General features: G+C 54.3%; 2 protein-coding genes across 2 annotated transcripts; both read left to right on the forward strand.

Annotated features, from left to right (window-relative positions):
* Positions 1-3,522: 3,522 nt before the first annotated feature.
* Positions 3,523-5,083, forward strand: LOC145340380 (C3a anaphylatoxin chemotactic receptor-like). The gene is given in 4 exon segments (XM_080184837.1): positions 3,523-4,108; positions 4,110-4,247; positions 4,250-4,347; positions 4,349-5,083. Coding segments are annotated over 4 exon segments (1,059 nt in total). The 3' UTR covers positions 4,586-5,083.
* Positions 5,084-17,131: 12,048 nt separating this feature from the next.
* Positions 17,132-27,420, forward strand: LOC145340383 (C3a anaphylatoxin chemotactic receptor-like). Its single transcript, XM_080184844.1, has 2 exons — positions 17,132-17,213; positions 24,517-27,420. The coding sequence occupies exons 1-2, from the start codon at positions 17,193-17,195 to the stop codon at positions 25,555-25,557; spliced, it is 1,062 nt and encodes a 353-aa protein (XP_080040970.1). The 5' UTR covers positions 17,132-17,192; the 3' UTR covers positions 25,558-27,420.
* The last annotated feature ends 251 nt before the right edge of the window (positions 27,421-27,671 follow it).

A 27,671-nucleotide genomic window follows, 5' to 3' on the forward strand; every position in this document is an offset into this window, starting at 1 on the left:
TAAGGGGGGGTAGCTATAGGACGGATGTCAGGGGTAGGTTGTTTACCCAGAGGGTGGTGAGGGATTGGAATGCCCTGCCTGCTGCAGTTGTAAATGCGCCTAGTTTGGGGGCGTTTAAGAGATCCGTGGATAGCTTTACGGACGAAAAGGGATTGGTTTAGATTAGTGGGTCATTGTTTTTTAACTGGTCGGTGCAACATCGTGGGCCGAAGGGCCTGTTCTGCGCTGTAATGTTCTTTGTTCTATGTTCTATGTTCTATAGGCTTTCTTCACCGCACTCTCCACTTGTACTGCCACCTTCAAAGACTTGTGCACTTGCACCCCCAGGTCTCGCTGCGATTCTATACTCCTTACAGGCTTACCCTTTACCATATAACTCCCCCCTACATTATTCCGGCCAAAATGCATCACCTCACATTTATCCGGATTAAACTCCATTTGCCATGTATCTGCCCAATCAACCAGCCTATCAATATCCTGCTGTATTGCCAGACACTGCTCCTCACTGCCCGCCAATCCAGCCATCTTGGCGTCATCAGCAAATTTGCTGATCACACCACCTACTCCCTCTTCCAAATCATTTATATATACTACAAAGAGAAGAGGTCCCAGTACCGAGCCCTGTGGCACCCAAGTAGTGACAGACCTCCAGCTAGAAAAAGACCCCTCCACTACTACTCTCTGACTTCTCTTTGCAAGCCAGTTCTCTACCCATCGAGATACCTGGCCTCGTATCGCATGAGCTTTAATCTTCTGTACCAACCTACCATGAGGGACTTTGTCAAACGCCTTACTGAAATCCATATAGACACCATCAACGGCTCACACACACACTCTCTCTCACACACGCACACACACACTCACACACACGCACACACACACACACGCACGCATACACACACACACTCTCTCTCACACACACACTCTCTCACACGCACACACACTCTCGCCTTCGCACTTGTGTAAGTATGGAAAAATTCAATAGTGTTCACCCATGTGGGCCATCAGGAGCAGCTGGAGTGCAGTCCAGCACAATCTGTAACCTCACAGCCCAGCATATCTCCCACTCTACCATTACAACCAAGTCAGGGGATCAACCCCAGTGTAATGGATAGCGCAGAGGGGCATGCCAGGAGTGGCACTAGGCACCCCACTCCTCACCCCCTCCCTATCTCTATAACCTCCTTCAGCCCCTACAACCCTCCTATCTCTGTAACTTCCTCCAGTCCCTACGACCCTCCCTATCGCTGTAACCTCCTCCAGTCCCTACCACCCTCCCTATCTCTGTAACTTCCTCCAGCCCCTACAACCCTCCCTATCTCTGTAACCTCCTCCAGTCCCTACCACCCTCCCTGTCTCTGTAACCTCCTCCAGTCCCTATTCCTCTCTCTCTCTGTCTTGCCCTCTCTGTGTGACCGCCTCCCTCTCTCTCTCTGTTTCACACTCTCTTTCTTTCCTTCCTCTCCGTCAGACCAAATGTCTCAGGGAGGGGCATCTGTCAGGAAACTGTTGCAGTTCTCGCTCTGTGGATTGCAGGATGATTTCCTTCCGTTGTGACCCGTCAATAGCGATGCTGAGCGATGTCTGATCGGTCACCTCCCTGAGTGGGACGCGGGACAGCTCCAACAGGCAAGAGGTGCGTTCTGGCTGGACGGTTAATACGAGGTAAGTGGGTGTGGGATCAGCAGCAATCACCCAGAAACAAAATGAGGAAGGGCTTCGCATGTCACAATAATCTTTCACCAACTCAGGACTTCCTTTGCACCTGCGAGCAAGTTCATTCTCCCTCAGGACTGACCCTCCCACAGTGCGGCGCTCCCTCAGCACTGACCCTCTCGCAGTGTGGCGCTCCCTCAGCACTGACCCTCCCACAGTGCGGCCCTCCCTCAGCACTGACCCTCCCACAGTGCGGCACTCCCTCAGCACTGACCCTCCCACAGTGCGGCGCTCCCTCAGCACTGACCCTCCCCACAGTGCGGCGCTCCCTCAGCACTGACCCTCCCACAGTGCGGCGCTCCCTCAGCACTGACCCTCCCCACAGTGCGGCGCTCCCTCAGCACTGACCCTCCCACAGTGCGGCACTCCCTCAGGACTGACCCTCCCACAGTGCGGCGCTCCCTCAGGACTGACCCTCCCCAGTGCGGCGCTCCCCATGCACTGACCCTCCCACAGTGCGGCACTCCCTCAGCACTGACCCTCCCACAGTGCGGTGCTCCCTCAGCACTGACCCTCCCGCAGTGCATTGTTCCCTCAGCACTGACTGTCCCACAGTGCGGCGCTCCCTCAGCACTGACCCTCCCACAGTGCGGCGCTCCCTCAGCACCAACCCTCCCACAGTGCGGAGCTCCCTCAGCACCGACCCTCCCACAGTGCGGCGCTCCCTCAGCACCGACCCTCCCACAGTGCGGCGCTCCCTCAGCACTCACCCTCCCACAGTGCGGCGCTCACTCAGCACTGACCCTCCCACAGTGCGGTGCTCCCTCAGCACTGACCCTCCCACAGTGCGGCGCTCCCTCAGCACTCACCCTCCCACAGTGCGGCGCTCACTCAGCACTGACCCTCCCACAGTGCGGTGCTCACTCAGCACTGACCCTCCCACAGTGTGGTGCTCCCTCAGCACTGACCCTCCCACAGTGTGGCGCTCCCTCAGCACTGACCCTCCCACAGTGCGGCGCTCCCTCAGCACTGACCCTCCCACAGTGCAGCACTCCCTCAGCACTGACCCTCCCACAGTGCGGCGCTCCCTCAGCACTGACCCTCCCACAGTGCGGCGCTCCCTCAGCACCGACCCTCCACAGTGCGCGCTCCCTCAGCACTGACCCTCCCACAGTGCGGCGCTCCCTCAGCACCAACCCTCCCGCAGTGCGGCGCTCACTCAGCACTGACCCTCCCACAGTGCGGCGCTCACTCAGCATTGACCCTCCACAGTGCGGCGCTCCCTCAGCACCGACCCTCCCACAGTGCGGCACTCCCTCGGCACTGACCCTCCCACAGTGCGGCGCCCCCTCGGCACTGACCCTCCCACAGTGCGCCGCTCCCTCAGCACTGACCCTCCCACAGTGCGGCACTCCCTCAGCACTGACCCTCCCACAGTGCGGCGCCCCCTCAGCACTGACCCTCCCACAGTGCGGCGCTCCCTCAGCACTGACCTTCGAAATGTAGAGGAACGTTGGCTAGCTTCGGTTGTGTATACCTGGGGGGAGAGGCTGGCGCATCCTGGGAGTTTATCCCGACGTTCTGGACCCAACATAGATCTCTCACCCAATGACAAAATGGACGCTTAGGGCCTCTTAACTGATTGGTTGTCTTTGGAGTCTTGCTTTGCACTGCTGGTCTGCTGGATTCCTGGCACCGCAACAGTGAGCGCACTGGAAGGGAACTCCTTTGCAGGGTGTGAGGTATTTTGGGACATCTTGTGGCGGTTAAAGGCTCTGGTCAAGAAGGAAGGCCTCGGATCATTCGGCCCAGGGCTGCAGTGGGCCTCTCGGAGTAACCTTTGACCTTTTCCTTTTCCCTAGAGTCATGGATGATGATTCGTTTTTTCTGAACTGGACTGACTCGGAGTTCGAAGACCCTGAAGATTGTGACAACGAGGCTTTTAGCCGGTCGATGAAACTTGCAGCCATGGCCCTGGATGGCATCATCTTCTTCCTGGGCGTGCCGGGCAACGCCGTGGTGATCTGGATCGCCGGCTTCCGCATGCAGCGGAGGCCCAACACCGTGTGGTTCGTCAACCTGTCCGTGGCCGATCTGATCTGCTGCCTCAGCCTGCCCTTCCTGGTGACCCAGCTGGCCCTGGCCTACCACTGGCCCTTTGGCTCCTTCCTCTGCAAGGTGCTGCCCTCCGCAACCATCTTCAGCATGTTCGCCAGTGTCTTCCTGCTCACCGGCATCAGCGTGGACCGCTGCCTGATGACCCTACACCCCCTGTGGGGGCGCAACAGAAGGACAGCCACCCACGTGGGCCTGGCCTGCGCCCTGTCCTGGGCCCTGGCCTTCCTGATGTCCCTGCCCAGCTCGCTGTACCGCCATATTCACAACTGGGAGGGTGGGGGCCTACTGCAGGGCCAACTACACGGAGGCTCCTGCCAACACTGCCACTGTCATTTCCGTGACCCGTTTTGTTTTTGGCTTCCTCCTCCCCTTCCTGGTCATCGGAACCTGCAACGGCCTACTCCTGCGGAGACTCTGGGGCTCCCAGTTCTCTCAGCCCCGCAAGGTTTACCGCCTGGTTCTGCTGGTACTTTTGGGTTCTTCCTCTGCTGGCTGCCCTACCACCTGACAGGCCTCCTGCTCCTCTCTGACAACAATCGCGCCGACTGGCGGGTGCGGCTGAGGGCCGCTGACCCCCCTCATCACCAGCCTGGCCTACCTCAACAGCTGCCTCAACCCCTTCCTCTATGTCTTTGTCGGCCAAGGCTTCAAGCGGCAGCTGCGCCACTCCCTGCGCGACATCTTCGAGGGCGCCTTTGAGGAGGAGGCCTCGGTCCTGGGGAAGGTCAAGTCCATCGCCCTGTCCTTTGGGACCGAGGCCCAGGCGGGGGCGGGGGCGAGGAAGGGCACCCAGTCCACGCTGACAACGTAGCCATGTTTGCGCCAGCCTTCTCGCCAGCCGCCAAGGGAGAAGGTCAGGGGTCAAAGGTCCACCCTGGATCTTCCACCCAACATGGCCGCTCTGCTTAACCAGGTCTTTTGGTTTGGAGGTGACATTTTGGTTGGTGTACCTCTGACCCAGTACCTGGCATCCTTTTCGTGAATTTGGAACCCTCCCCCCCACCTTTACCCGTGCCACATTGAGAGTCATTACTTGTGGGCACATGTTGACCAATGTAGATTATTGCAAATCGCGTTAATGAGCATTTGAGGTTGGCACGCCTCATCCCCAACTCAAAGGAAGATGGTGGTTGGAGTTCGATCATCTCAGCTCCAGGACATCCCTGTCCGAGGCCCCAGCCACCTTCAGCTGCTTCATCAATGACCTTCCCTCCATCATAAGGTCAGAAGTGGGGATGTTCGCTGATGACTGCACAATGTTCAGCACCGTTCGCCACTCCTCAGATCCTGAAGCAGCCCGTGTCCAAACGCGCACCCCCCCACACCCACACTGCTCGATCGACACGCTAACCACCCACCCTCAACTCCCTCCACTACCGACGCACAGCACTGTGCACCATCTACAAGATGCACTGCAGCGACTCGCCAAGGCTCCGTCAACACCCACCACCTCTGCCCCCTAGAAGGACAAGGGCAGCAGACACCAACCCGCCGCCTGCACGTTCCAAGGCATTCAGTCACGCCCCGAATTTTCCTTCAAACTGTATTGCTTCATCAGCCAAGCAACATTTTAACAGCATTGCAATATCTGAGCGTTAACTTTCGCGATCAAAGCAGGGAACGTGACGACAATCTGGCAAGGGACTTGTGTCATCCCTGTTTCTGTTTTGAAATAAATCCATCTTGTTACTTCACACTTAAGTTTTAATGAGTTTCTCAGCGAATGCAAGTGCCGGTTTGTTCTCTGTGAATCGAACCGTGTCCCCACCGCAATCCTGCTGTCAGCTGAACAGAGCAGAAATAGTGCGGACGTTCGCTGCCTCGGATGAGTGTGACCAGGCCGTGTGCCTTTAAGAGATGTGTTTGTGTCACCTTTCTTGTGAAGTAAATCTTAAGATTCAAATGTGTTTTTAAACGGTGTCCATTCATCTGCAATTAGCAACCGACATACTCGGAATAGAGAAATATACTTGCTCCTAATTATTGGAGTGTTTTTCTCATCTGAACTGATGTAGTTTTTTTTTTAGGGTTTCACTGGGTAGATTGATGGGAAAGAGGTCATGTGAATGGGTGGAGCTAGGCTTAAAAAGAGACAGGCAGGCAGTTGCTGTTTGAATTGCAAAGGAGCAGCAGCTTTTCTCTCTCTCTATGTCTCTCTCTCTCTGTGGAAATTGATGTTTGGGACCTGCTAGAAAATTGGTTTCTCCATCTCTGGAGTTCTGCAAAATGCAAGAGGTGTTTTCTCCCTCTCCCTCTCTCTCCCCCTCTCCCCTCTCTTGTCTCTGGAGTTCTTCTGTTTGGAGGCAGGTTTTACTCTGGAGTTCTGCTGTTTGAAGTCTCTCTCTGGAGGCTGCTGTCTAAGTGTCAGAAGACAGGTATCTCTCTATAATCCTTGTCCACAATGGTAAAAGGCTGGAGGACCGGCAATTCTTGTAAGCCTGTGTGTTTTGCTAGCTGATTCTGAAGAGGAGTTTAACTCTATGAGGAATGTTGCTTAAATTGGAACCAATATTGATAGGCTAGCAAGAATTATACCTTGCCAGGTTTAAGTATTTCAATTGGGGAAAAAAATGTGCTAATTCTTTTTGTTAGTGTTAAACTGTGTTGGTAAATAAAGTTTCTCTTGGTAAAAGCTTCCTAATTGATCAATAGAATCAGGCATTGAGTGAAACATCTTATTCTCACACTAATGCCAAATGGAAACGTAGTTGAAGTCTCGGCAAACTTCATAACTTGGGAGTTTCTGATCTGGTCCCTAACATGTGGCATTGCATGGCGGGCAAGGTTCACCAACTCGGAGTTCCTGGAATGTGCCAATTCTGGCAGCGGCTGCTCAGATCTGAGCCATCCTTTTGGTAGCCGGACGTAGCGTCCACCCAGCAATCTTCAGTCAAGGTGAACAGGGTTCCTGGTCATGACTTGGTCACGACCTGCACCACCCCCCCAACCCCCCCCCACCAGCCAACCCCAACCCCACCCCCCCCTCCCAGGACAGCGGCTTCACAGCCCTCCCTATCTTTGTAACCTCCTCCAGCCCCTACAACCCTCCCTATCTCTGTTCCCTCCTCCAACCCCTACAACCCTCCCTATCTTTGTAACCTCCCCTACAACACTCCCTATCTCTGTAACCTCCTCCAGCCCCTACAACCCTCCCTATCTCTCTAACCTCCTCCAGCCCCTACAACCCTCCCTAACTTTGTAACCTCCTCCAGCCCCTACAACCCTCCCTATCTCTGTAACCTCCTCCAGCCCCGAAACCAAGGATATGTGTCCTATCGGAAGGACAGCAGATGGGCAAAGGGGGTGGGGATTGAATTGTTAGTAAGGAATGAAGTTAAATCAGTAGCAAGAAGTGATATAAAATCAGAAAGCATAGAATCTCTGTGTGTAGAGTTGAGGAATCACAAAGGTAAAAGGAAGCCGATGGGAATTATGTACAGGCCCCCTAGCACCAATCAGGATGTGGGACAGAAAATGAATCAGGAGATAGAAAAGGCATATGAAAAAGGCAATATTATAATAATCATGGAGGACTCCAATATGCAGGTGGACTTGGAAAATCAGATAGATAGTGAATCCCAAGAAAAGAAATTTGTGGAATGTCTAAGGGATGGTTTTTTTTTGGAGCAGCTTGTGACACAGCCTACCAACACAGTTTAACACTAACAAAAAGAATTAGCACATTTTTTTCCACAGCCTACCAGGGAACAGGCACTTCTGGATTTGGTGATGTATGTTGACAGTAAGAAGTCTCGCAACACCAGATTAAAGTCCAACAGGTTTATTTGGTAGCACAATCCACGAGCTTTTGGAGCTCTGCTCCTTCCTCAGGTAAGTGGGAGTCTTGTTCACAAACAGGGCATATAGACACAAACTCACTTTACAAAATAATGGTTGGAATGCGAGTCTTTACAGGCAATCAAGTCTTAAAGGTACAGACAATGTGAGTGGAGAGAGAGTTAAGCCCAGGTTAAAGAGATGTGTATTGTCTCCAGACAGGACAGTTAGTGAGATTTTGCAAGCCCAGGCAAGGGGTTATAGATAGTGAGACATGAACCCAAGATCCCGGTTGAGGCCGTTCTCATGTGTGTGGAACCTGGCTATCAGTTTCTGCTCAGCAACTCTGTCGTGTGTTGTGAAGGCCGCCTCGGAGAACGTTTACCTGAAGATCAGAGGCCGAATGTCCGTGACCGCTGGAGTGTTCACCGATGGGAAGGGAACAGTCTTGCCTGGTGATTGTCGAGTGATGTTCATTCATCCGTTGTCGTAGCGTCTGTATGGTCTCCCCAATGTACTGTGCCTCGGACTCGGGTGTGTAATGATTAGGGAACTTAAGATGAAGGAACCCTAATTTGCAGTGACCACAATGTGGTAGAATTTCCCCTGTGGTTTGACAGTGAGAAGCTGGAGTCAGATGTAAAAGTATTACCATTAAATAAAGGTGACTACAAAGACATGAGGGAGGAGATGGCCAGAGTTGATTGGAAAGGGAGCAGGGAAGAACAGCAATGGCAGGAGTTTTTGAGAGTTACTCGGGAGGCGAAAGAGAAATTCATCCCAAGGAGAAGGAAGAACGTTGAGGGGAGGACGAGGCATCTATGGCTGACAAGGGAAGTCAAGGACAGCATAAAAGCAAAAGGAAAAAGCGTACAAAGTGGGGAAGATTAGGGGGGAGCCAGAGCCTATAAACATGAGCAGAGGACAATTAAAAAAAGCAATAAGGTGGGGGGGAGAAGGTGAAATATGGGTGTAAGCTAGCTAGTAATATAAAAGATGATGGGAAGAGTATTTTTTCAATATATAAAAGGTAAAAGAGAGGCAAAAATAGCCACTCGACCGTGGAAAATGAGGCTGGAGAAGTAACAGTAGGAAATAAAGAAATGACAGAGGAACTGGATAGTTACTTTGCATCAATCTTCACACTGCAAGATACGAATGGGATGCCAGAGCTCCAGGAGAGGCAGGCGGTACAGGTGAGTGGAGTGGCCATCACTAAGGAGAAGGTTCTGGGGAAACTGAAAGGTCTGAAGGTGGATAAATCACCTGGAGCGGTTGGACTACATGCCAGGGTTCTAACAGATAACTGAGGAAATTGTGGAGGCATTGGTGGTGATCTTTCAGGAATCACTGGAGGCAGGGAGGGTCCCAGAGGACTGGAAAGTAGCTAATTTAATACACTGCGGGAGGGTCGGTGCCGAGGGAGCGCCGCACTGCGGGAGGGTCGGAGCCGAGGGAGCGCCGCACTGCGGGAGGGTCGGTGCCGAGGGAGCGCCGCACTGCGGGAGGGTCGGTGCCGAGGGAGCGCCGCACTGCGGGAGGGTCGGTGCCGAGGGAGCGCCGCACTGCGGGAGGGTCGGTGCCGAGGGAGCGCCGCACTGCGGGAGGGTCGGTGCCGAGGGAGCGCCGCACTGCGGGAGGGTCGGTGCCGAGGGAGCGCCGCACTGCGGGAGGGTCGGTGCCGAGGGAGCGCCGCACTGCGGGAGGGTCGGTGCCGAGGGAGCGCCGCACTGCGGGAGGGTCGGTGCCGAGGGAGCGCCGCACTGCGGGAGGGTCGGTGCCGAGGGAGCGCCGCACTGCGGGAGGGTCGGTGCCGAGGGAGCGCCGCACTGCGGAAGGGTCGGTGCCGAGGGAGCGCCGCACTGCGGGAGGGTCGGTGCCGAGGGAGCGCCGCACTGCTGGAGGTATTCAGACTGTTCAGAGGGACCAAGAGGAAGGTGAGGGTCGGTGCCGAGGGAGCGCCGCACTGTTGGAGGTATTCAGACTGTTCAGAGGGACCAAGAGGAAGGTGAGGGAGGTCTGATATTTAAGGATGACATCAGGGTGGTGGTGAGAGATGACATAAGTTCTAAGGAAAAAAAGGTTGAATCTGTTTGGGTGGAAATTCGAAATATTAAGGAGGAAAAAGTCACTGATAGACGTGGCCACCAAATAATAACGTCATGGTGGGGCAAGAAATAAACAAGCAGGTAAAAATGGTGCAGCAATTATCATGGGGGATTTTAATCCATGTATCAATTGGCCAAACCAGGTCAGTCAAGGGAGCCTTGAGGAGGAGTTCAGAGAATGTATCTGTGATAGCTTCCTTGAACAGTTTGTAATGGAACCTACAAGGGAGTAAGCTATCCTGGATCTGGCCCTGTAAATGAGATGGGAATAATTAATGATCTTGCAGTTAGGGATCCTCTCGGAAGAAGCGATCACAGTATGGTTGAATTTAAAATACAGATGGAGCGTGAGAAGGTAAAATCCAACACCATTGTTTTGTTCTTAAACAAACAAGACTACAAAGGGATGAGAGAGGCATTGGTTAAGGTAAACTGGAGAAAAACTTTATGGTGGGGCAATTGAGAAACAGTGGAGGACTTTCAAAGCGATCTTTCACAGTGCTCTGCAAAAGTATATACCAGTGATAAGGAAGGACTGTAGGAAAAGAGATTATCAGCCAGGGATATCTAAGGAAATAAAGGAGGATATGAAACTAAAAGAAAATGCATACAAAGTGGTAAAGTTTAGTGGGAACCTAGCAGATTGGGAAGTCTTTAAAGGTCAACAGAAAACCACGAGAGAAGTTTTAAAGAAAAGTCAGATGGGTTATGAGAGCTCAGAATATAAAAACATAGCAAAGGTTTCTACAAATCTATAAAAATATAAAGAGTGGCTAAAGTAAACATTGGTCTTTTAGAGGATGAGAATGAGGATGTTATAAATGAGGAAATGGCTGAGGCATTGAACAGGGATTTTGTGTCGGTCTTCACAGTGGAAGATACAAATAACATGTCAAAAATTGATGACAGGAAGGTTATGGCAGGTGAGAACCTGGAAACTATCATTATCATGAAAGAGCTAGTGTTGGGCAAGTTAATGGGGGCTAAAGGTAGACAAGTCCCCTGGCCTTGATGGAATGCATCCCAGAGTTATTGAAAGAGATGGTGGGAGATGGTGACAAACGCACCGGTGGTAATTTACCAAAATTCACTGGACTCTGGGGTGGTTCCTGTAGATTGGAAAATAGTAAATGTGATGCCACTGTTTAAAAAAGGGAGGTAGACAAAAGGCGGGTAACTATAGGCCGGTTAGCTTAACGCCTGTAAAAGGGAAAATGCTTGTATCTATCATCAAGGAAGAAATAGCGAGACATCTGGATATAAATTGCCCATTGGTAAGACGCAGCATGGGTTCCTGAAGGGAAGGTCATGTTTGACTGATTTGGTGGAATTCTTTGAGAACATTACATGTGTACAGCAGACAGTGGGGAACCTGTGGATGTGGACAAAATTTCATCTGGCAGATGGAGTGCAATGTTGGTAAATGTGAGGTCATCCATTTTGGTAGGAATAACAGCAAAATGGACTATTATTTAAATGGTTAAAAAATTGCAGCATGCTGCTGTGCAGAGGGACCTGGGTGTCCTTGTGTAAGAATCACAAGGAGCTGGTTTGCAGCAGGTAACGGAGAAGGCAAATGGAATTTTGTCCTTCATTGCCAGAGGGATGGAGTTTAAAAACAGTGAGGTTATGTTGCAGCTGTATAAGGTGCTGGTGAGGCCACACCTGGAGTACTGTGTACAGTTTTGGTCTCCTTACTTGAGAAAGGATATATTGGCACTGGAGGGGGTGCAGAGGAGATTCACTGGGTTGATTCTGGAGTTGAGAAGGTTGGCTTCTGTGGCACTGTGGGAGCGCTGCACTGTGGGAGGGTCAGCGCTGAGGGAGCGCCGCACTGTGGGGAGGGTCAGCGCTGAGGGAGCGCCGCACTGTGGGGAGGGTCAGCGCTGAGGGAGCGCCGCACTGTGGGGAGGGCCAGCGCTGAGGGAGCGCCGCACTGTGGGGAGGGCCAGCGCTGAGGGAGCGCCGCACTGTGGGGAGGGCCAGCGCTGAGGGAGCGCCGCACTGTGGGGAGGGCCAGCGCTGAGGGAGCGCCGCACTGTGGGGAGGGCCAGCGCTGAGGGAGCGCCGCACTGTGGGGAGGGCCAGCGCTGAGGGAGCGCCGCACTGTGGGGAGGGCCAGCGCTGAGGGAGCGCCGCACTGTGGGGAGGGCCAGCGCTGAGGGAGCGCCGCACTGTGGGGAGGGCCAGCGCTGAGGGAGCGCCGCACTGTGGGGAGGGCCAGCGCTGAGGGAGCGCCGCACTGTGGGGAGGGCCAGCGCTGAGGGAGCGCCGCACTGTGGGGAGGGCCAGCGCTGAGGGAGCGCCGCACTGTGGGGAGGGCCAGCGCTGAGGGAGCGCCGCACTGTGGGGAGGGCCAGCGCTGAGGGAGCGCCGCACTGTGGGGAGGGCCAGCGCTGAGGGAGCGCCGCACTGTGGGGAGGGCCAGCGCTGAGGGAGCGCCGCACTGTGGGGAGGGCCAGCGCTGAGGGAGCGCCGCACTGTGGGGAGGGTCAGCGCTGAGGGAGCGCCGCACTGTGGGGAGGGCCAGCGCTGAGGGAGCGCCGCACTGTGGGGAGGGTCAGCGCTGAGGGAGCGCCGCACTGTGGGGAGGGTCAGCGCTGAGGGAGCGCCGCACTGTGGGGAGGGTCAGCGCTGAGGGAGCGCCGCACTGTGGGGAGGGTCAGCGCTGAGGGAGCGCCGCACTGGCGAAGAAGCTACCTCTCGGGGTGAGACAACAAAGCATCTGCTTCCATCTGACATCTTGGCTTGAGGAGGAAGATGTCATTGTGGCAGGAAGGGCAAGGTGGGGGTGAGGAGGGGGGTGGGGGGGCTCTTGGAGTGGGGGCTGGACCTGTATCCAAATGAGCCCTCGGGGGATAATGCTAGCCTGTGAACAGAGGACGGAGATTGGAGCCTGCTGTTTTTTTGGTGGAACAGGAGCGGTGGGGGCTGGGGGTTGGGGGGGTGGGGGGGGGATGTTTTTGGGAGGGGGAGGCGGGTGGTGGAAACCCCTTCAGGGTCTGTGGGGCGTTACTGCTCGCGCACACACAGCACCTCCCACTGTTGCTTCAGCCTCACCCTTAACCTCGGATTCCTGATCTCCGTCCCTCCCTGTGATTTGGGAAGTCGGCGCAGGAAAGGAGGGGGGGGGAGAGGATGGGACAAAAATAGACGCTCTCTTTCTGCTGACTGGCGGAGCAGTGTTACAACATCGTTTCATCAGCGTCAAAGTGGAGGGAGAGACAGAGAGGAAGTGGTCATCTGATCTGGCTCGCGTGCACTGACCTCACTGCACAGCTGTGTACAGAAAAAGAGCAGGAAAAGCAGTCCCCCCCTCCCCCCCTCCGACCGCCGCCGCACACCGGTCACCCTCAGTCCGGTTAAGTTGCACATTCAGCACTGAACTCCTTCCCACCCGCTGATTACAATAGCCAGGTCAGTAATTCTCCAATCTCTCACCTCCCATACCATCACTGAGGGAGCGCCGCACTGTGGGAGGGTCAGTGCTGAGGGAGCGCCGCACTGTGGGAGGGTCAGTGCTGAGGGAGCGCCGCACTGTGGGAGGGTCAGTGCTGAGGGAGCACCGCACTGCAGGAGGGTCAGTGCTGAGGGAGCGCCGCACTGCGGGAGGGTCGGTGCTGAGGGTAAGTGTGTGGTGATTCATTTTGGCAGGTCAAATGGGATGATGGAATATAATATTAAGGGTAAGACTCTTAGCAGTGTGGAAGGTCAGAAGGATCTTGGGGTCCGGGTTCATAGGACGCTCAAATCAGCTTCACAGATAGAGGATGTGGTTAAGAAGGCATATGGTGTACTGGCCTTCATCAATCGAGGGATTGAGTTTAGGAGTCAGGAGATAATGTTGCAGCTTTATAAGACCCTGGTCAGACCCCATTTGGAGTACTGCGCTCAGTTCTGGTCGCCTCACTACAGGAAGGATGCGGAAGCCATTGAAAAGGTTTAGAGGACATTTACAAGGATGTTACCTGGATTGGGTGGCATGCCTTATGAGAATAGGTTGAGAGAGCTCAGTCTTTTTTCCTTGGAGAGACGAAGGATGAGAGGGTGACCTGATAGAGGTGTATAAGATGTTGAGAGGTATCGATGGGGTGGATTCTCAAAGGCTATTTCCCAGGGCTGAAATGGTCACTACGATAGGACACAGGTTTAAGGTGCTGGGGAATAGGTACAGAGGAGATGTCAGGGGTAAGTTTTTCACTCAGAGGGTGGTGGGTGTGTGGAATCGGCTGCCGTCGGTGGTGGAGGCGGATTTGATAGGGTCTTTGAAGAGACTTTTGGATGAATACATGGGATTTAGTAAGATCAAGGGTTATAGCCTTGTAGGTAGGGATATGATCAGCGCAACTTGTGGGCCGAAGGGCCTGTTTGTGCTGTAATTTTTCGATGTTCGAACGGATGAATGAACACCGCTCGACAATCTCCAGGCAAGACTGTTCCCTTCCTGTTGGGGAACATTTCAGCGGTCACGAGCATTCGGCCTCTGACCTTCGGGTAAGCATTCTCCAAGGCAGCCTTTACAACCCACGACAGCGCAGAGTCGCTGAGCAGAGACTGATAGCCAAGTTCTGCACACATGAGGACGGTCTCAACCACGATCTTGGGTTCATGTCACACTATCTGTAACCCGCATGACTTGCCTGAACTTGCAACATCTCACTTACTGTCCGGTCTGGAGACAATTCACAGTTCTTTAGCCTGTGCTTCATGCTATCTCCACTCACATTGTCTGCACCTTTAAGACTTGATTAGCAGGTTACTTGTAAAGACTCACATTCTAATCAGTATTCTGTAACGTGAATGTGTGCCTTTATATGTCCTGTTTGTGATCAGAACTCCCCACTCACCAGACGAAGGAGCAGCGCTCCGAAAGCTAGTGGTGTTTGCTACCAAATAAACCCGTTGAACTTTAGCCTGGTGTTGTGAGACTTCTTACTATTGGAGGGTCAGTGCCGAGGGAGCACCGCACCGTGGGAGGGTCAGAGGGTCGGTGCCGAGGGAGCACCGCACCGTGGGAGGGTCGGTGCCGAGGGAGCGCCGCACCGCGGGAGGGTCGGTGCCGAGGGAGCGCCGCACCGCGGGAGGGTCGGTGCCGAGGGAGCGCCGCACCGCGGGAGGGTCGGTGCCGAGGGAGCGCCGCACCGCGGGAGGGTCGGTGCCGAGGGAGCGCCGCACCGCGGGAGGGTCGGTGCCGAGGGAGCACCGCACCGCGGGAGGGTCAGTGCCGAGGGCGTGGCTGTGCTGTTAGTTGCACTGTTTTTCAGAAAGTAACAAAATTGAGTCCCACTCAGGTGGAAATGAAAAAGTCCCAGTGTCACAAATTGAAGAAACCTGGATTTGAGAGGTCGGGGTGTGGAGTGAGGGCGCTGGGGGGGCGGGGGGTGGTGTGGTGATGGTGGAGCAGAGTCGGAGGGTAGAATATGTTCAATTTTCCCCAGCGTCCTGGGTCTATCCCACAACGGACGTCACCAGAGAACAGAAAAGTCTGGGCCATTTCTGCCTGTGGGTGTGGAGGGGGGTGGTGGTGGTGAGCATGTGGGATCTTGCTGTGCACGGGTTGGCCCTCCTGCGTTTCCCGCATAACAGGCAATAAAAACAAAAAGCTCTTTGTTTGTCCATGAGGGGTTTTGGGATTGGGGAAAGGTTTTGGTGGAAATCTTGGGAAGAAGGATTGGAAAAAAATTTGGTGTGGTGTCTGTGGTGGGGGTGGGGGGGATGTTTGCACGCAGGGTCACATGCTGGACAGTTGAGTCAATTCTAGTCGATGCTTTGCACATTGCTTCACCTGTTGGTGCTGCGCCCAACTTTAGCTTCACCCAAATCCCAAGTGAGCATTTATCAAACTCCTGAAGGCACGGCGAGCTGTACTCCCCTCCTGTCCCCGACCACACTCCCAAAAGTCCATCTCTCCTTCATCAGCGCAATGTTAAACCCCGTGGGAGCAACACTCCTACCCTGGAGAGCAGGTCAGAGGCTGGGAATCCTGCGGAGAGGAACTCACCACCTAACTCCCCCACAAAGCCTGTCCACCATCACCAAGGCACAGGTCAGGAGTGTGATGGAATACTCTCCCACTCGCCTGGATGAGTCGAAGAGATTTACAGCATGGAAACAGGCCCCTCAACCAACTTGCCTTTTGCCCTTCTTTTTAATCACTGAGCTTGTCCCAGTTGCCCACGTTTGGCTCAATGGGATCAATCATCATTATTTCTGTAATTTCCTCAAACCCCGACAAACCTCCCTATCTCTGTAACCTCCTCCAGCCCCTACAACCCTCCCTATTTCTGTAACCTCCTCCAGCCCCTACAACCCTCCCTATTTCTGTAACCTCCTCCAGCCCCTACAACCCTCCCTATCTCTGTAACCTCCTCCAGCCTCTACAACCCTCCCTATCTCTGTAACCTCCTCCAGCCCCTACAACCCTCCCTATCTCTGTAACCTCCTCCAGACCCTACAACCCTCCCTATCTCTGTAACCTCCTCCAGCCCCCACAACCCTCCCTAAGTCTGTAACCTCCTCCAGCCCCTACAACCCTCCCTATCTCTGTAACCTCCTCCAGCCCCTACAACCCTCCCTATCTCTGTAACCTCCTACAACCCTTCAGATCTGTGCACTCCTCCAATTCCAGCCTCTTGAGCATCCCTCAATTCTCAACGCTCCACCATTTGAGGCAATGCCTTCAGCTGCCTGGGGGCCCTAAGCTCTGGAACTCCCTCACGAAACATCTCTGACCGCCTCCTTCTCTGAGTGTTTGATGGGGACAGTGTAGAGGGAGCTTTACTCTGTATCTAACCCCGTGCTGTACCTGTCCTGGGAGTGTTTGATGGGGGACAGTGTAGAGGGAGCTTTACTCTGTATCTAACCCCGTGCTGTACCTGTCCTGGGAGTGTTTGATGGGGGACAGTGTAGAGGGAGCTTTACTCTGTATCTAACCCCGTGCTGTACCTGTCCTGGGAGTGTTTGATGGGGGACAGTGTAGAGGGAGCTTTACTCTGTATCTAACCCCGTGCTGTACCTGTCCTGGGAGTGTTTGATGGGGGACAGTGTAGAGGGAGCTTTACTCTGTATCTAACCCCGTGCTGTACCTGTCCTGGGAGTGTTTGATGGGGGACAGTGTAGAGGGAGCTTTACTCTGTATCTAACCTCGTGCTGTACCTGTCCTGGGAGTGTTTGATGGGGACAGTGTAGAGGGAGCTTTACTCTGTAACTAACCCTGTGCTGTCCCTGTCCTGGGAGTGTTTGATGGGGACAGTGTAGAGGGCGTTTTACTCTGTATCTAACCCCGTGCTGTCCCTGTCCTGGGAATGTTTGATGGGGATAGTGTAGAGGGCGTTTTACTCTGTATCTAACCCTGTGTATGTCGCCAATGCTGTAACACAGAGAAAGCAGCAAAAGAGAAAGGGGAAGGTCTTGGTTTCAGTAAGACGTGTGAAGCTTTATCTGTCTCACAAACTACTCAGCGTTTTGTGATTCTTCTGCTTGTCTTTCTTCCCAGGCATTCTCTTTCTGTCCCTCAGTTTGACAGGGAGCGCTATGGACCTGTTCACCTTCGAGGTAAGCAGATGGAACCTTTTTGGTTTTGTCACAGTCAAATGTTTTTGTCAGTGTGTCTGGATTAGTTACTTGGATCTTGGCAAACTTTGACAAGGCGTCATCTGACCTGCTTCATTGCAACCAATATTTCTCTGTCTTTAGCCATGGGTATAAGTATGCCTCAACTTATTCTTGCAACTGCATATATCAAAACACGTCACCCTTACAAGCAACCCTGGGCAAGACCCGGGTAAATCTGGGACAGGCTACCAAAAGCTCACTCAATGAGGTTGTTTTTTAAGGAGGAGAAAGGGAGACAGTGAGAGAGAGAGAGATGGAGGGAGAGAGAGAGGGGAGGACAGAGGGAGAGAGAGAGAGAGACGGAGGGAGAGAGACGGAGGAAGAGAGACACAGAAAGAGGGAGAGAGAGAGATGGAGGGAGAGAAAAGGAGGAAGACAGACACAGAGAGAGAGATACACACACAGAGAGAAAGAGAGAGGGGGGAAGACAGAGGGAGAGATACAGTGAGAGAGACGGAGGGAGAGAGACATAGAGAGAGACACACCCACACAGAAAGAGGGAGAGAGAGAGAGATGGAGGGAGAGAGACGGAGGAAGACAGACACAGAGAGAGAGACGCACACACAGAGAAAGAAAGAGGGGAGAGGACAGAGGGAGAGAGACAGTGAGAGAGAGACAGAGGGAGAGAGACATAGAGAGAGAGAGACACACACACAGAAAGAGAGAGAGAGAGAGGGAGGACAGAGGGAGAGAGAGAGAGAGGGAGGACAGAGGGAGAGAGACATAGAGAGAGAGACAGAGGGAGAGAGACATAGAGAGAGAGACACACACAGAAAGAGAGAGAGAGAGGGAGGACAGAGGAAGAGAGACAGTGAGAGAGAGACAGAGGGAAAGAGACATAGAGAGACACACACACAGAGAGAGAGAGAGGGAGGGAGGACAGAGGGAGAGAGACACACACACACAGAGAAAGAGAGAAAAGAGAGAAGGGGGAGGATAGAGGGAGAGAGACAGTGAGAGAGAGATGGAGGGAGAGAGACACAGAGAGAGAGAGAGAGAGAGACAAGGAAAGAGACAGAGAGAGAAGACATACAGAGAGAGAGAGAAATGGAAAGGTTTAGGGAGGGAATTCCTGAGCTCAGGGCCCCTCAGGCAGCTGAAGTCACAGCCACCAATGGCGGAGCGATGGGAATCGGGGGATGCTCGAGAGGCCGGAATTGGTGGAGCTCAGAGATCTCAGAGGGTTGTAGCAGGCTATGGAAATAGGGTGGGTTGTAGGGGCTGGAGGAGGTTACAGAGATAGGGAGGGTTGTAGGAGCTGGAGGGGGTTACAGTGATAGGGAGGGTTGTAGCAGGCTGGAGGAGGTTACAGAGATAGGGAGGGTTGTAGAGGCTGGAGGAGGTTACAGAGATAGGGAGGGTTGTAGAGGCTGGAGGAGGTTACAGAGATAGGGAGGGTTGTAGGGGCTGGAGGAGGTTACAGAGACAGGGAGGGTTGTAGGGGCTGGAGGAGGTTACAGAGATAGGGGGGGTTGTAGGGGCTGGAGGAGGTTACAGAGATAGGGAGGGTTGTAGGGGCTGGAGGAGGTTACAGAGATAGGGAGGGTTGTAGGGGCTGGAGGAGGTTACAGAGGTAGGGAGGGTTGTAGGGGCTGGAGGAGGTTACAGAGGTAGGGAGGGTTGTAGGGGCTGGAGGAGGTTACAGAGATAGGGAGGGTTGTAGGGGCTGGAGGAGGTTACAGAGATAGGGAGGGTTGTAGGGGCTGGAGGAGGTTACAGAGATAGGGAGGGTTGTAGGGGCTGGAGGAGGTTACAGAGATAGGGAGGGCTGTAGGGGCTGGAGGAGGTTACAGAGATAGGAGGGGTTGTAGAGGCTGGAGGAGGTTACAGAGATAGGGAGGGTTGTAGAGGCTGGAGGAGGTTACAGAGATAGGGAGGGTTGTAGGGGCTGGAGGAGGTTACAGAGATAGGAGGGGTGGTAGAATCATGGTAACATCTCAGACCCTGAGCGGGAAAGGTGGGGGTTAGACAGGGTGGATTCTGAGAGGATTCTTGTTACCTCCCCACCACCCTCTGGGGGAGGGCGGGGGGTACAGTCTGAGAATGGGGTGGGGGGGGTCTCCCACTGAAGACGGAGATGATGTGGAATTTCTTCTCTCAGATGATGCTCAGTCTGTGGAATTACCCCCCACCCCACCACCCCACCGCCCCCACAGACAGCAGTGGGGGCTGCGGTGTGACTCATTCAATATTTTCAAGGGCGGGTTAGACAGATGGCGGGAGGGGTGGTGGTGAGGATTAATGGGGGAGAAGGGGGACAGACAGGAAAATGGAGTTACTGCCACAATCAGGATCTGATGGAATGGGAGAGCAGGGCTCAATGGGCTGAATGGTCTGGTTCCTGTTTATTAAGATCTTCCTTTCTTTCCATCTCTGGCTGAAATGCAGAGAGGGAGAGTTGAAGTTCGAGGTGGTTTAAGTGTCACTTCCAGGTTTTTTTTTTGCCTGACATCGCTGTGGATTCTCTGGTCTGCGGCTCGTGGGTTTTTGAGATTTGTGGCTTATCATCTGAGGCATTCTGTGTTCAGGAATGACCTAACCAGGAAGCAGATGCTTGTCAGGGACATCCTGCTTGTTCTCTATCACCCACTGCGCCTCGCAAGCTCCCCTGCTGGATCCCCCAGCATTCCCCGAAAGATATCACACTGGGATAAAACCTCGTTCACACAGATTACACCTGTCAGGGATACAGCACACGGCAGCACCCATTTGACACCAATTAAAGTGGGCCAGCCCTCCCCCCTCCTCAGTCAGAAGGGCGCAGGATCGAGTCCCAGAATCCTCGCCTGCCGTCAGTGCTGAGGGAGCATCGCACTGTGGGAGGGTCAGTGCTGAGGGAGTGCCGCACTGTGGGAGGGTCAGTGCTGAGGGAGTGCCGCACTGTGGGAGGGTCAGTGCTGAGGGAGCGCCGCACTGTGGGAGGATCAGTGCTGAGGGAGCGCCGCACTGTGGGAGGATCAGTGCTGAGGGAGCGCCGCACTGTGGGAGGATCAGTGCTGAGGGACTGCCGCATTGTGGGAGGGTCAATGCTGAGGGAGTGCCGCACTGCGGGAGGATCAGTGCTGAGGGAGTGCCGCACTGTGAGAGGGTCAGTGCTGAGGGAACACTGCACTGTGGGAGGGTCAGTGCTGAGGGAGTGCCGCACTGCGGGAGGATCAGTGCTGAGGGACTGCCGCACTGTGGGAGGATCAGTGCGGAGGGAGCGCCGCACTGTGGGAGGGTCAGTGCTGAGGGAGTGCCGCACTGTGGGAGAGTCAGTGCTGAGGGAGTGCCACACTGTGGGAGGGTCAGTGCTGAGGGAGCGCCGCACTGTGGGAGGGTCAGTGCTGAGGGAGTCCCGCACTGTGGGAGGATCAGTGCGGAGGGAGCGCTGTGCTTATATAGAATCATGGACTGGAGAGTGTGGGCATATGCATCACGTATAGAAACACAGAAACTAGAAGTAGAAGTAGGCCATTCGGCCCTTTGAGCTTACTCCACCATTCATTATGATGATGGTTGATTATCAAATTCAATATCCTGATCCCCTCTTCTCCCCATATCCCTTGATGTCTTTAGCCCCAAGAGCTGTATCGAATTTCTCCTCGAAATCACACAACTCAACTACTTTCTGTGGGAGTGAATTCCACACATTCACCACCCTCTGGGTGAAGAAATTTCTCCTCACCTCAGTCCTAAAAGGTTTACCCCTTATCCTCACACTATGACCCCTAGTTCTGGACTCCCCCCACCATTGGGAACATTCTTTCTGAATGCATCCTGTCTAACCCTGTTAGAATTTTATAAATTATAAATTTTATAATTGGTAATGGGGTTGAATGGTTATGGGGAGAAGGCAGGAAAATGGGGATGAGAGTACATCAGCCATGATCAAATGGCAGAACAGATTCATAGAATCATAGAATCCTATAGTACAGAAAGAGGCCATTCGCCCATCAAGTTTGTACCGACCACAACCCCACCCAGGCCCTACACCAATATCCCTACCTATTTACCCACTAATCCCTCTAACCTACGCATCTCAGGACACTAAGAGGCAATTTTTAGCATGGCCAATCAACCTAACCTGCACATCTTTGGACTGTGGGAGGAAACCAGAGCACCCAGAGGAAACCCATGCAGACACGGGGAGAAAGTGCAAACTCCACACAGGCAGTGACCCAAGCCGGAATCGAACCCAGGTCCCTGAAGCTGTGAAGCAGTGCTAACCCACTGTGCCGCCCGACTCGATGGGAAGAACAGCCTAATTCTGCTCCCGTATCTTCTGAACTTCTGAAAGTCGAAATAAACCACATCCACAGGTTTGCTTGGTCAACTCTGCGAGCTACATCCTCAAAAAGTTCCAGTCGATGTGTCAAGCATGATTGTAAAACCATGCTGACTTTGTCTGATCATACCACTGCCTTCCAAATGCTGAGATATGGAATCCTTTATTATAACCTCCAGCAATTTCCCCAGCACCAATGTTCAGGTCACTGGTCTATAGTTCCCTGTTTTCTCTCTACCTCTCTCTTTGAATAGCAGGCTTACATTACCTAGTCTCCAATCTGTAGGAAACAGCCCAGAGTCCAAAGAATTTGGGAAAATACACACCAATGGATCCAATATTCCCAAGGCCACTTCCTTCATTATTCTGGGATGAAGATTATCAGTCCAACAATTTCACCAAAACCATTTCTCTACTAATGCTGATTTCTTCCAACTCCTCACTAAAATGTGTTTCTCTCAGAACTTCTGGTACACATGCTTCCTTCATCTTTATTCATTCTTCTTGTGTAGACGGAAGCAAATCACAAATTTAGTTCCTCACCCACTTTATTGTTCCCCGTAGGTATTTCCCTGTTTCCGATTGTTTTTGTCAATCTTCTTCTATTTACATACCTACAGAAACTTGTACAGTTGGTTTCTAATGTTAATGGACAGTTTATTTTCATAATCTACTTTCGGAGGGTCAGTACAGACGGAGGTACGCACTGTGGGAGGGTCAGTGCTGAGGGAGCGCCACACTGTGGGAGGGTCAGTGCTGAGGGAGCGCCGCACTGTGGGAGGGTCAGTGCTGAGGGGGCGCCGCACTGTGGGAGGGTCAGTGCTGAGGGAGCGCTGCACTGTGGGAGGGTCAGTCCTGAGGGAGCGCCGCACTGTGGGAGGGTCAGTGCTGAGGGAGCACCGCACTGTGGGAGGGTCAGTGCTGAGGTAGCGCCGCACTGTGGGAGGGTCAGTGCTGAGGGAGCGCTGCACTGTGGGAGGGTCAGTGCCGAGGGAGTGCCGCACTGTGGGAGGGTCAGTGCTGAGGGAGCGCCGCACTGTGGGAGGGTCAGTGCTGAGGGAGCGCCGCACTACGGGAGGGTCAGTGCTGAGGGAGTGCCGCACTGTGGGAGGGTCAATGCTGAGGGAGCGCCGCACTGTGGGAGGGTCAGTGCTGAGGGAGTGCCGCACTGTGGGAGGGTCAGTGCTGAGGGAGCGCCGCACTGTGGGAGGGTCAGTGCTGAGGGAGCACCGCACTGTGGGAGGGTCAGTGCTGAGGGAGCACCGCACTGTGGGAGGGTCAGTGCTGAGGGAGCGCCGCACTGTGGGAGGGTCAGTGCTGAGGGAGCGCCGCACTGTCGGAAGGTCAGCGCTGAGGGAGCACTGCATTGTCAGAGGGTCAGTGCTGACGGACTACCGCACTGTGGGAGAGTCAGTGCGGAGGGAGCGCTGCATTGTCAGAGGGTCAGTGCTGAGGGACTACCGCACTGTCGGAGGGTCACTGCTGAAGGTGCGCCGCACTGTGGGAGGGTCAGTGCTGAGGGAGCGTCGCACTGTGGAAGAGTCAGTGCTGAGGGAGCGCCGCACTGTGGGAGGATCAGTGCTGAGGGAGCGCCGCACTGTGGGAGGGTCAGTGCTGAGGGAGCGCCTCACTGTGGGAGGGTCAGTGCTGAGGGAGCGCCGCACTGTGGGAGGGTCAGTGCTGAGGGAGCGCCGCACTGTGGGAGGGTCGGTGCTGAGGGAGCGCCGCACTGTGGGAGGGTCAGTGCCGAGGGAGCGTCGCACTGTGGGAGGGTCAGTGCTGAGGGAGCGCCGCACTGTGGGAGGGTCAGTGGTGAGGGAGTGCCGCACTGTGGGAGGGTCAGTGCTGAGACAGCGCCGCATTGTCGGAAGGTCAGCGCTGAGGGAGCACTGCATTGTCAGAGGGTCAGTGCTGAGGGACTACCGCACTGTGGGAGGGTCAGTGCGGAGGGAGCGCTGCATTGTCAGAGGGTCAGTGCTGAGGGACTACCGCACTGTGGGAGGGTCAGTGCTGAGGGACTACCGCACTGTCGGATGGTCACTGCTGAAGGTGCGCCGCACTGTGGGAGGGTCAGTGCTGAGGGAGCGCCGCACTGTGGGAGGGTCAGTGCTGAGGGAGCGCCGCACTGTGGGAGGGTCAGTGCTGAGGGAGCGCCGCACTGTGGGAGGGTCAGTGCTGAGGGAGCGCCGCAATGTGGGAGGGTCAGTGCTGAGGGAGCGCCGCAATGTGGGAGGGTCAGTGCTGAGGGAGCGCCGCACTGTGGGAGGGTCAGTGCTGAGGGAGCGCCGCACTGTGGGAGGGTCAGTGCTGAGGGAGCGCCGCACTGTGGGAGGGTCAGTGCTGAGGGAGCGCCGCACTGTGGGAGGGTCAGTGCTGAGGGAGCGCCGCACTGTGGGAGGGTCAGTGCAGAGGGAGCGCCGCACTGTGGGAGGGTCAGTGCTGAGGGAGCGCCGCACTGTGGGAGGGTCAGTGCTGAGGGAGCGCCGCACTGTGGGAGGGTCAGTGCTGAGGGAGCGCCGCACTGTGGGAGGGTCAGTGCTGAGGGAGCGCCGCACTGTGGGAGGGACAGATGGACCTTGCTAAGACATGAATCCTGAGGTCCTCCCTGTGCCAACTGAGAAGATATTCTACATCCTGTTTTGAAGTGGGGAGGAGTGGAGGGGCAGTTTCCCTTGTCACCATGACCTGTAGCCAATATTCCTCGCTGGATCCAATTCCCTAAAAAAACGTGACGTGGGTCAGTCAGCTGATTGGTTGTTGTGGGGTCTGGCTGTGTGCAAATTGGTTGCCGTGTGTTCCAGCACACTGGAAGGATGAAAAACTCCTCCATTGTTTTTGAGGCAGTTTGGGATGTCCTTGTTGGGGGGGGGGGGTTTGGCGCACTGAGGGATCGGGGAATCATAAGCACCCCCCCCACCTTTCTGGCCCCACCTAAGATGGCTGCTCTGATAATCGCCAACAATCTTTTTATTTCAGGATCTGATGGAGTATGGCAATTATTCCGAGTTAGATTGGAACTACACTTTGTTTGGAAACTATACATTCCCTGACGATGACGATGACGAGGTGACTACGTGGCAATTGAAACTGCCACCCATTGTAGCTGTCACCATCTACATCATCACCTTCCTGGTGGGCGTCCCTGGCAACGCCGCTGTCATCTGGGTGGCGGGCTGCAAGATGAAACGGACGGTCAACTCCATGTGGTTCCTCAACCTGGCGGCAGCGGACCTGGCCTACTGCTGCTCGCTGCCCTTACAGGCTGCCAACCTGCTGACCTGGAGCCACTGGCCGGATGACACGCTACTCTGCAAGCTCATCCCCTCGGCCATCGTCCTCAACATGTCGGCCAGCGTCTTCCTGCTGAGCGCCATCAGTGTGGACCGCTGCCTGGCCATCACCCAGCCCGTCTGGTCGCAGCGCTGGCGCACGGTGGGCGCGGCGCAGTGGGCCTGCGCCACCGCCTGGCTCCTGGCCCTCCTCATGTGCCTGCCCACCCTGCTGCACCGCAGGGTGGAATTCCTGATGTTGGGTCAGGCCTTCTGCTTTATGGACTACGATGCGGGGCCGTTCGGTGCGCGGACCAAGCAGGTGGTGGAGGCCAGTCGCGTCCTGGTGGCTTTCACCCTGCCCTTCCTGCTCATGGCGGCCTGCTACCTGCTGATCGCCCTCAAGGTCCAGCATGCCCGCTTCGCCAAGTCCCGCAAGCCCGTCCGCCTCATCGCCGTGGTGGTGCTGGCCTTCTTCGTGTGCTGGCTTCCCTACCACCTCTTTGGACTGATGCAGGCCTTCTTCCCCCATCCCGTGGCTGTGAAATGGGACTGCGTGGCAGTCGGCCTGGCCTCCCTCAACAGCGCCCTCAACCCCGTCCTGTACGTCTTCATGGGCCGCGACTTCCGCCAGCGTTTCAGGCGCTCCATAGCCTCGTCCCTCCATGTGGCCTTCAGCGAGGACCTGACGCAGTCCGTCTCCAGCTCCCGTCTGAGATCCAAAACCAGTATTGAGAATCACCTCTGATGGAGTTCCCACTGCGCTGGCAAATTATTTAACCGGTGTCTCATTGCCCATTATTATCCTGACCTCGCATCAAAGACACAGAATGAGGAGCGCACCCTGTGAATACGCAAACAATTCATTGGGCGCAGATGAGAGGGACAATATAAAATAACAATTCTAAAGGGGTAGACCTCGGGTATATACTCTCTTAATATACAATTAAACTAATAAGGTGGGGTAGGGGCTTTGGCAGCCCCGATGGGAGAGCGTAACAAAAATCAAAGCTTCAAAATAACAACTAATCAGACTAAAATGTCAATACTGGGCTGACAACGCAACCCCAGACCCTGTGCAGACCACCAGTCACAGGAGGTCCCGCAGGGATATTTGCAGAAATGTAGCAGGACAATTGGAGAGAGGCATTCATAAAGTAAACGCTATCCTGGGCTTTATTCATAGGGGGTGCAGAGTACAAGACAAGGAGTTTGTGTTAAACTTGTCTAAAACACCAGTTCAGCCTCAACTGGAGTATTGTGTCCAGCTCTGGGCATTGGACTTTAGCGGGGATGTTCACTTTAGAGAGAGAGAGGGAGAGGCAGATAGAGAGACACAGGCAGAGAGACAGACAGGGAGAAAGACAGACAGACAGAGAGAGAGGGGGAGACAGAGAGAGAGAGACAAAGAGAGACAGAGAGGGAGTGACAGAGAGAGGGAGAAAGACAGAGAGAGGAAGAGAGACAGAGAGAGGGAGAGAGACAGAGAGAGAGAGAGAGGAAGAGAGAGAGACACAGGGCGAGGGAGAGAGGGGGAGACAGAGAGAGAGACAGACAGACAAAGAGAGACAGACAGTCAGAGAGAGAAAGAGAGACAGGCAGACAGACAGAGAGAGAGAGGCAGAGAGAGGGGGAGAGACAGAGAGAGGGAGAGAGAGGAAGAGAGAGAGAGAGACACAGGGTGAGAGAGAGACAGAGAGAGAGCGAGGCAGACAGAGGGGGAGAGATAGAAAGAGAGAGAGGGACAGAGAGAGAAAGAGAGAAAAAGAGACAGAGAGAGAGAGAGAGAGTGCAGAAAGGATTGAAGAAAATGGTTCCAGGGATAAGGGGGCTTCAGCTCCGTGGATAGATTGGGAGAAGTTGGGAACGTTCTCCTTGGGAGAAGAGAAGGTTGAGAGGAGATTTGATCGAAGGGTTCAAAATCATGAGGGGGGATTGAGGTCTGGGACAGAGAGGGAGAAACTGTTCCCATTGGCAGAAGGATCAGGAACTGGGCCGATTCCTGGGATGAAAGGGGTTTTGTCTTTCGAGGAAAAGGTTGAGCAGATCGGTTCCTGCCTGCCAATAAGGACTGAATCCTCTGGGAGTGCTTTGATAGGTCATCAGATCAGTCCAAGGGTCACCGAACAACTCCGCTGCAGTCAGGCAGTTTGGGGGATGCAGCTTGGGAAGTGCCACGGTGGCAGGGATGGAAGTTAGCCCCAGAGGCAAGGGTACCCTCTTTGGCACAGTGCTGCTCCAACTTGGCATGGCCACACACCCAAAACGCACCTGTCAGCTGGCGTCTCAAGGAGAGGCAGGAATCCAGGGAGAAGAGTTCTCGGAAGGCAGGAATGACACCCTCTGCTCCAGCCATCCGGGCAGGAGCGACGGCTGAGGCGGATTCCAAAGTAGGATGTTCAAAGAGGGGAAGCACTCGTGAGAAAGACAAGTGAGATTGGTGGGTGCAGAGAGTGGAGCTAACATGTGGGTGGGTTCTTGAGATCCATGGACTCTGTCTTGGTTGCATCTGTCATTTACTCTCTAGTGTGTTGCATGCGACCACAGCTTTTCCATTAATTGCCATGTGCCTCGTACTTACCCTGAATGTTAATAAGATATATATTATAAATTGCTTCATCTTATTGAACTTGTATAGTAAAGTTTAACAGCTTGTTCAAAACCTGGGGTTTCTTGGTGACTTTATTCCAAAGGTCTTGAACCTGCAGCTTTATCAGTTGCAATGGTGGATGGCCCCTGATATTTGGGGTCTGGCCAACAATCTAGTGCCCGTTCCCTGTTTCCCTTAGGAACTAAAAACAGCCGTCAGAATCCCAGCAATCAACGTCCTCAATGACAAAGCATCCCCTATCCCTCTGGGGT

This window comes from Carcharhinus amblyrhynchos, unplaced genomic scaffold (assembly GCF_965287045.1).
Source record: "Carcharhinus amblyrhynchos unplaced genomic scaffold, sCarAmb.v2.hapA scaffold_969, whole genome shotgun sequence".
NCBI classification, from domain to species: domain Eukaryota; kingdom Metazoa; phylum Chordata; class Chondrichthyes; order Carcharhiniformes; family Carcharhinidae; genus Carcharhinus; species Carcharhinus amblyrhynchos.

Bases quoted from the DNA above. Each gene is read 5' to 3' on its own strand.
- LOC145340383 (XM_080184844.1), top strand. From the start codon at position 17,193: ATGGACCTGTTCACCTTCGAG. The intron at 17,214-24,516 runs GTAAGCAGATGG...TTTTTATTTCAG, and splicing joins TGGACCTGTTCACCTTCGAG to GATCTGATGGAGTATGGCAA.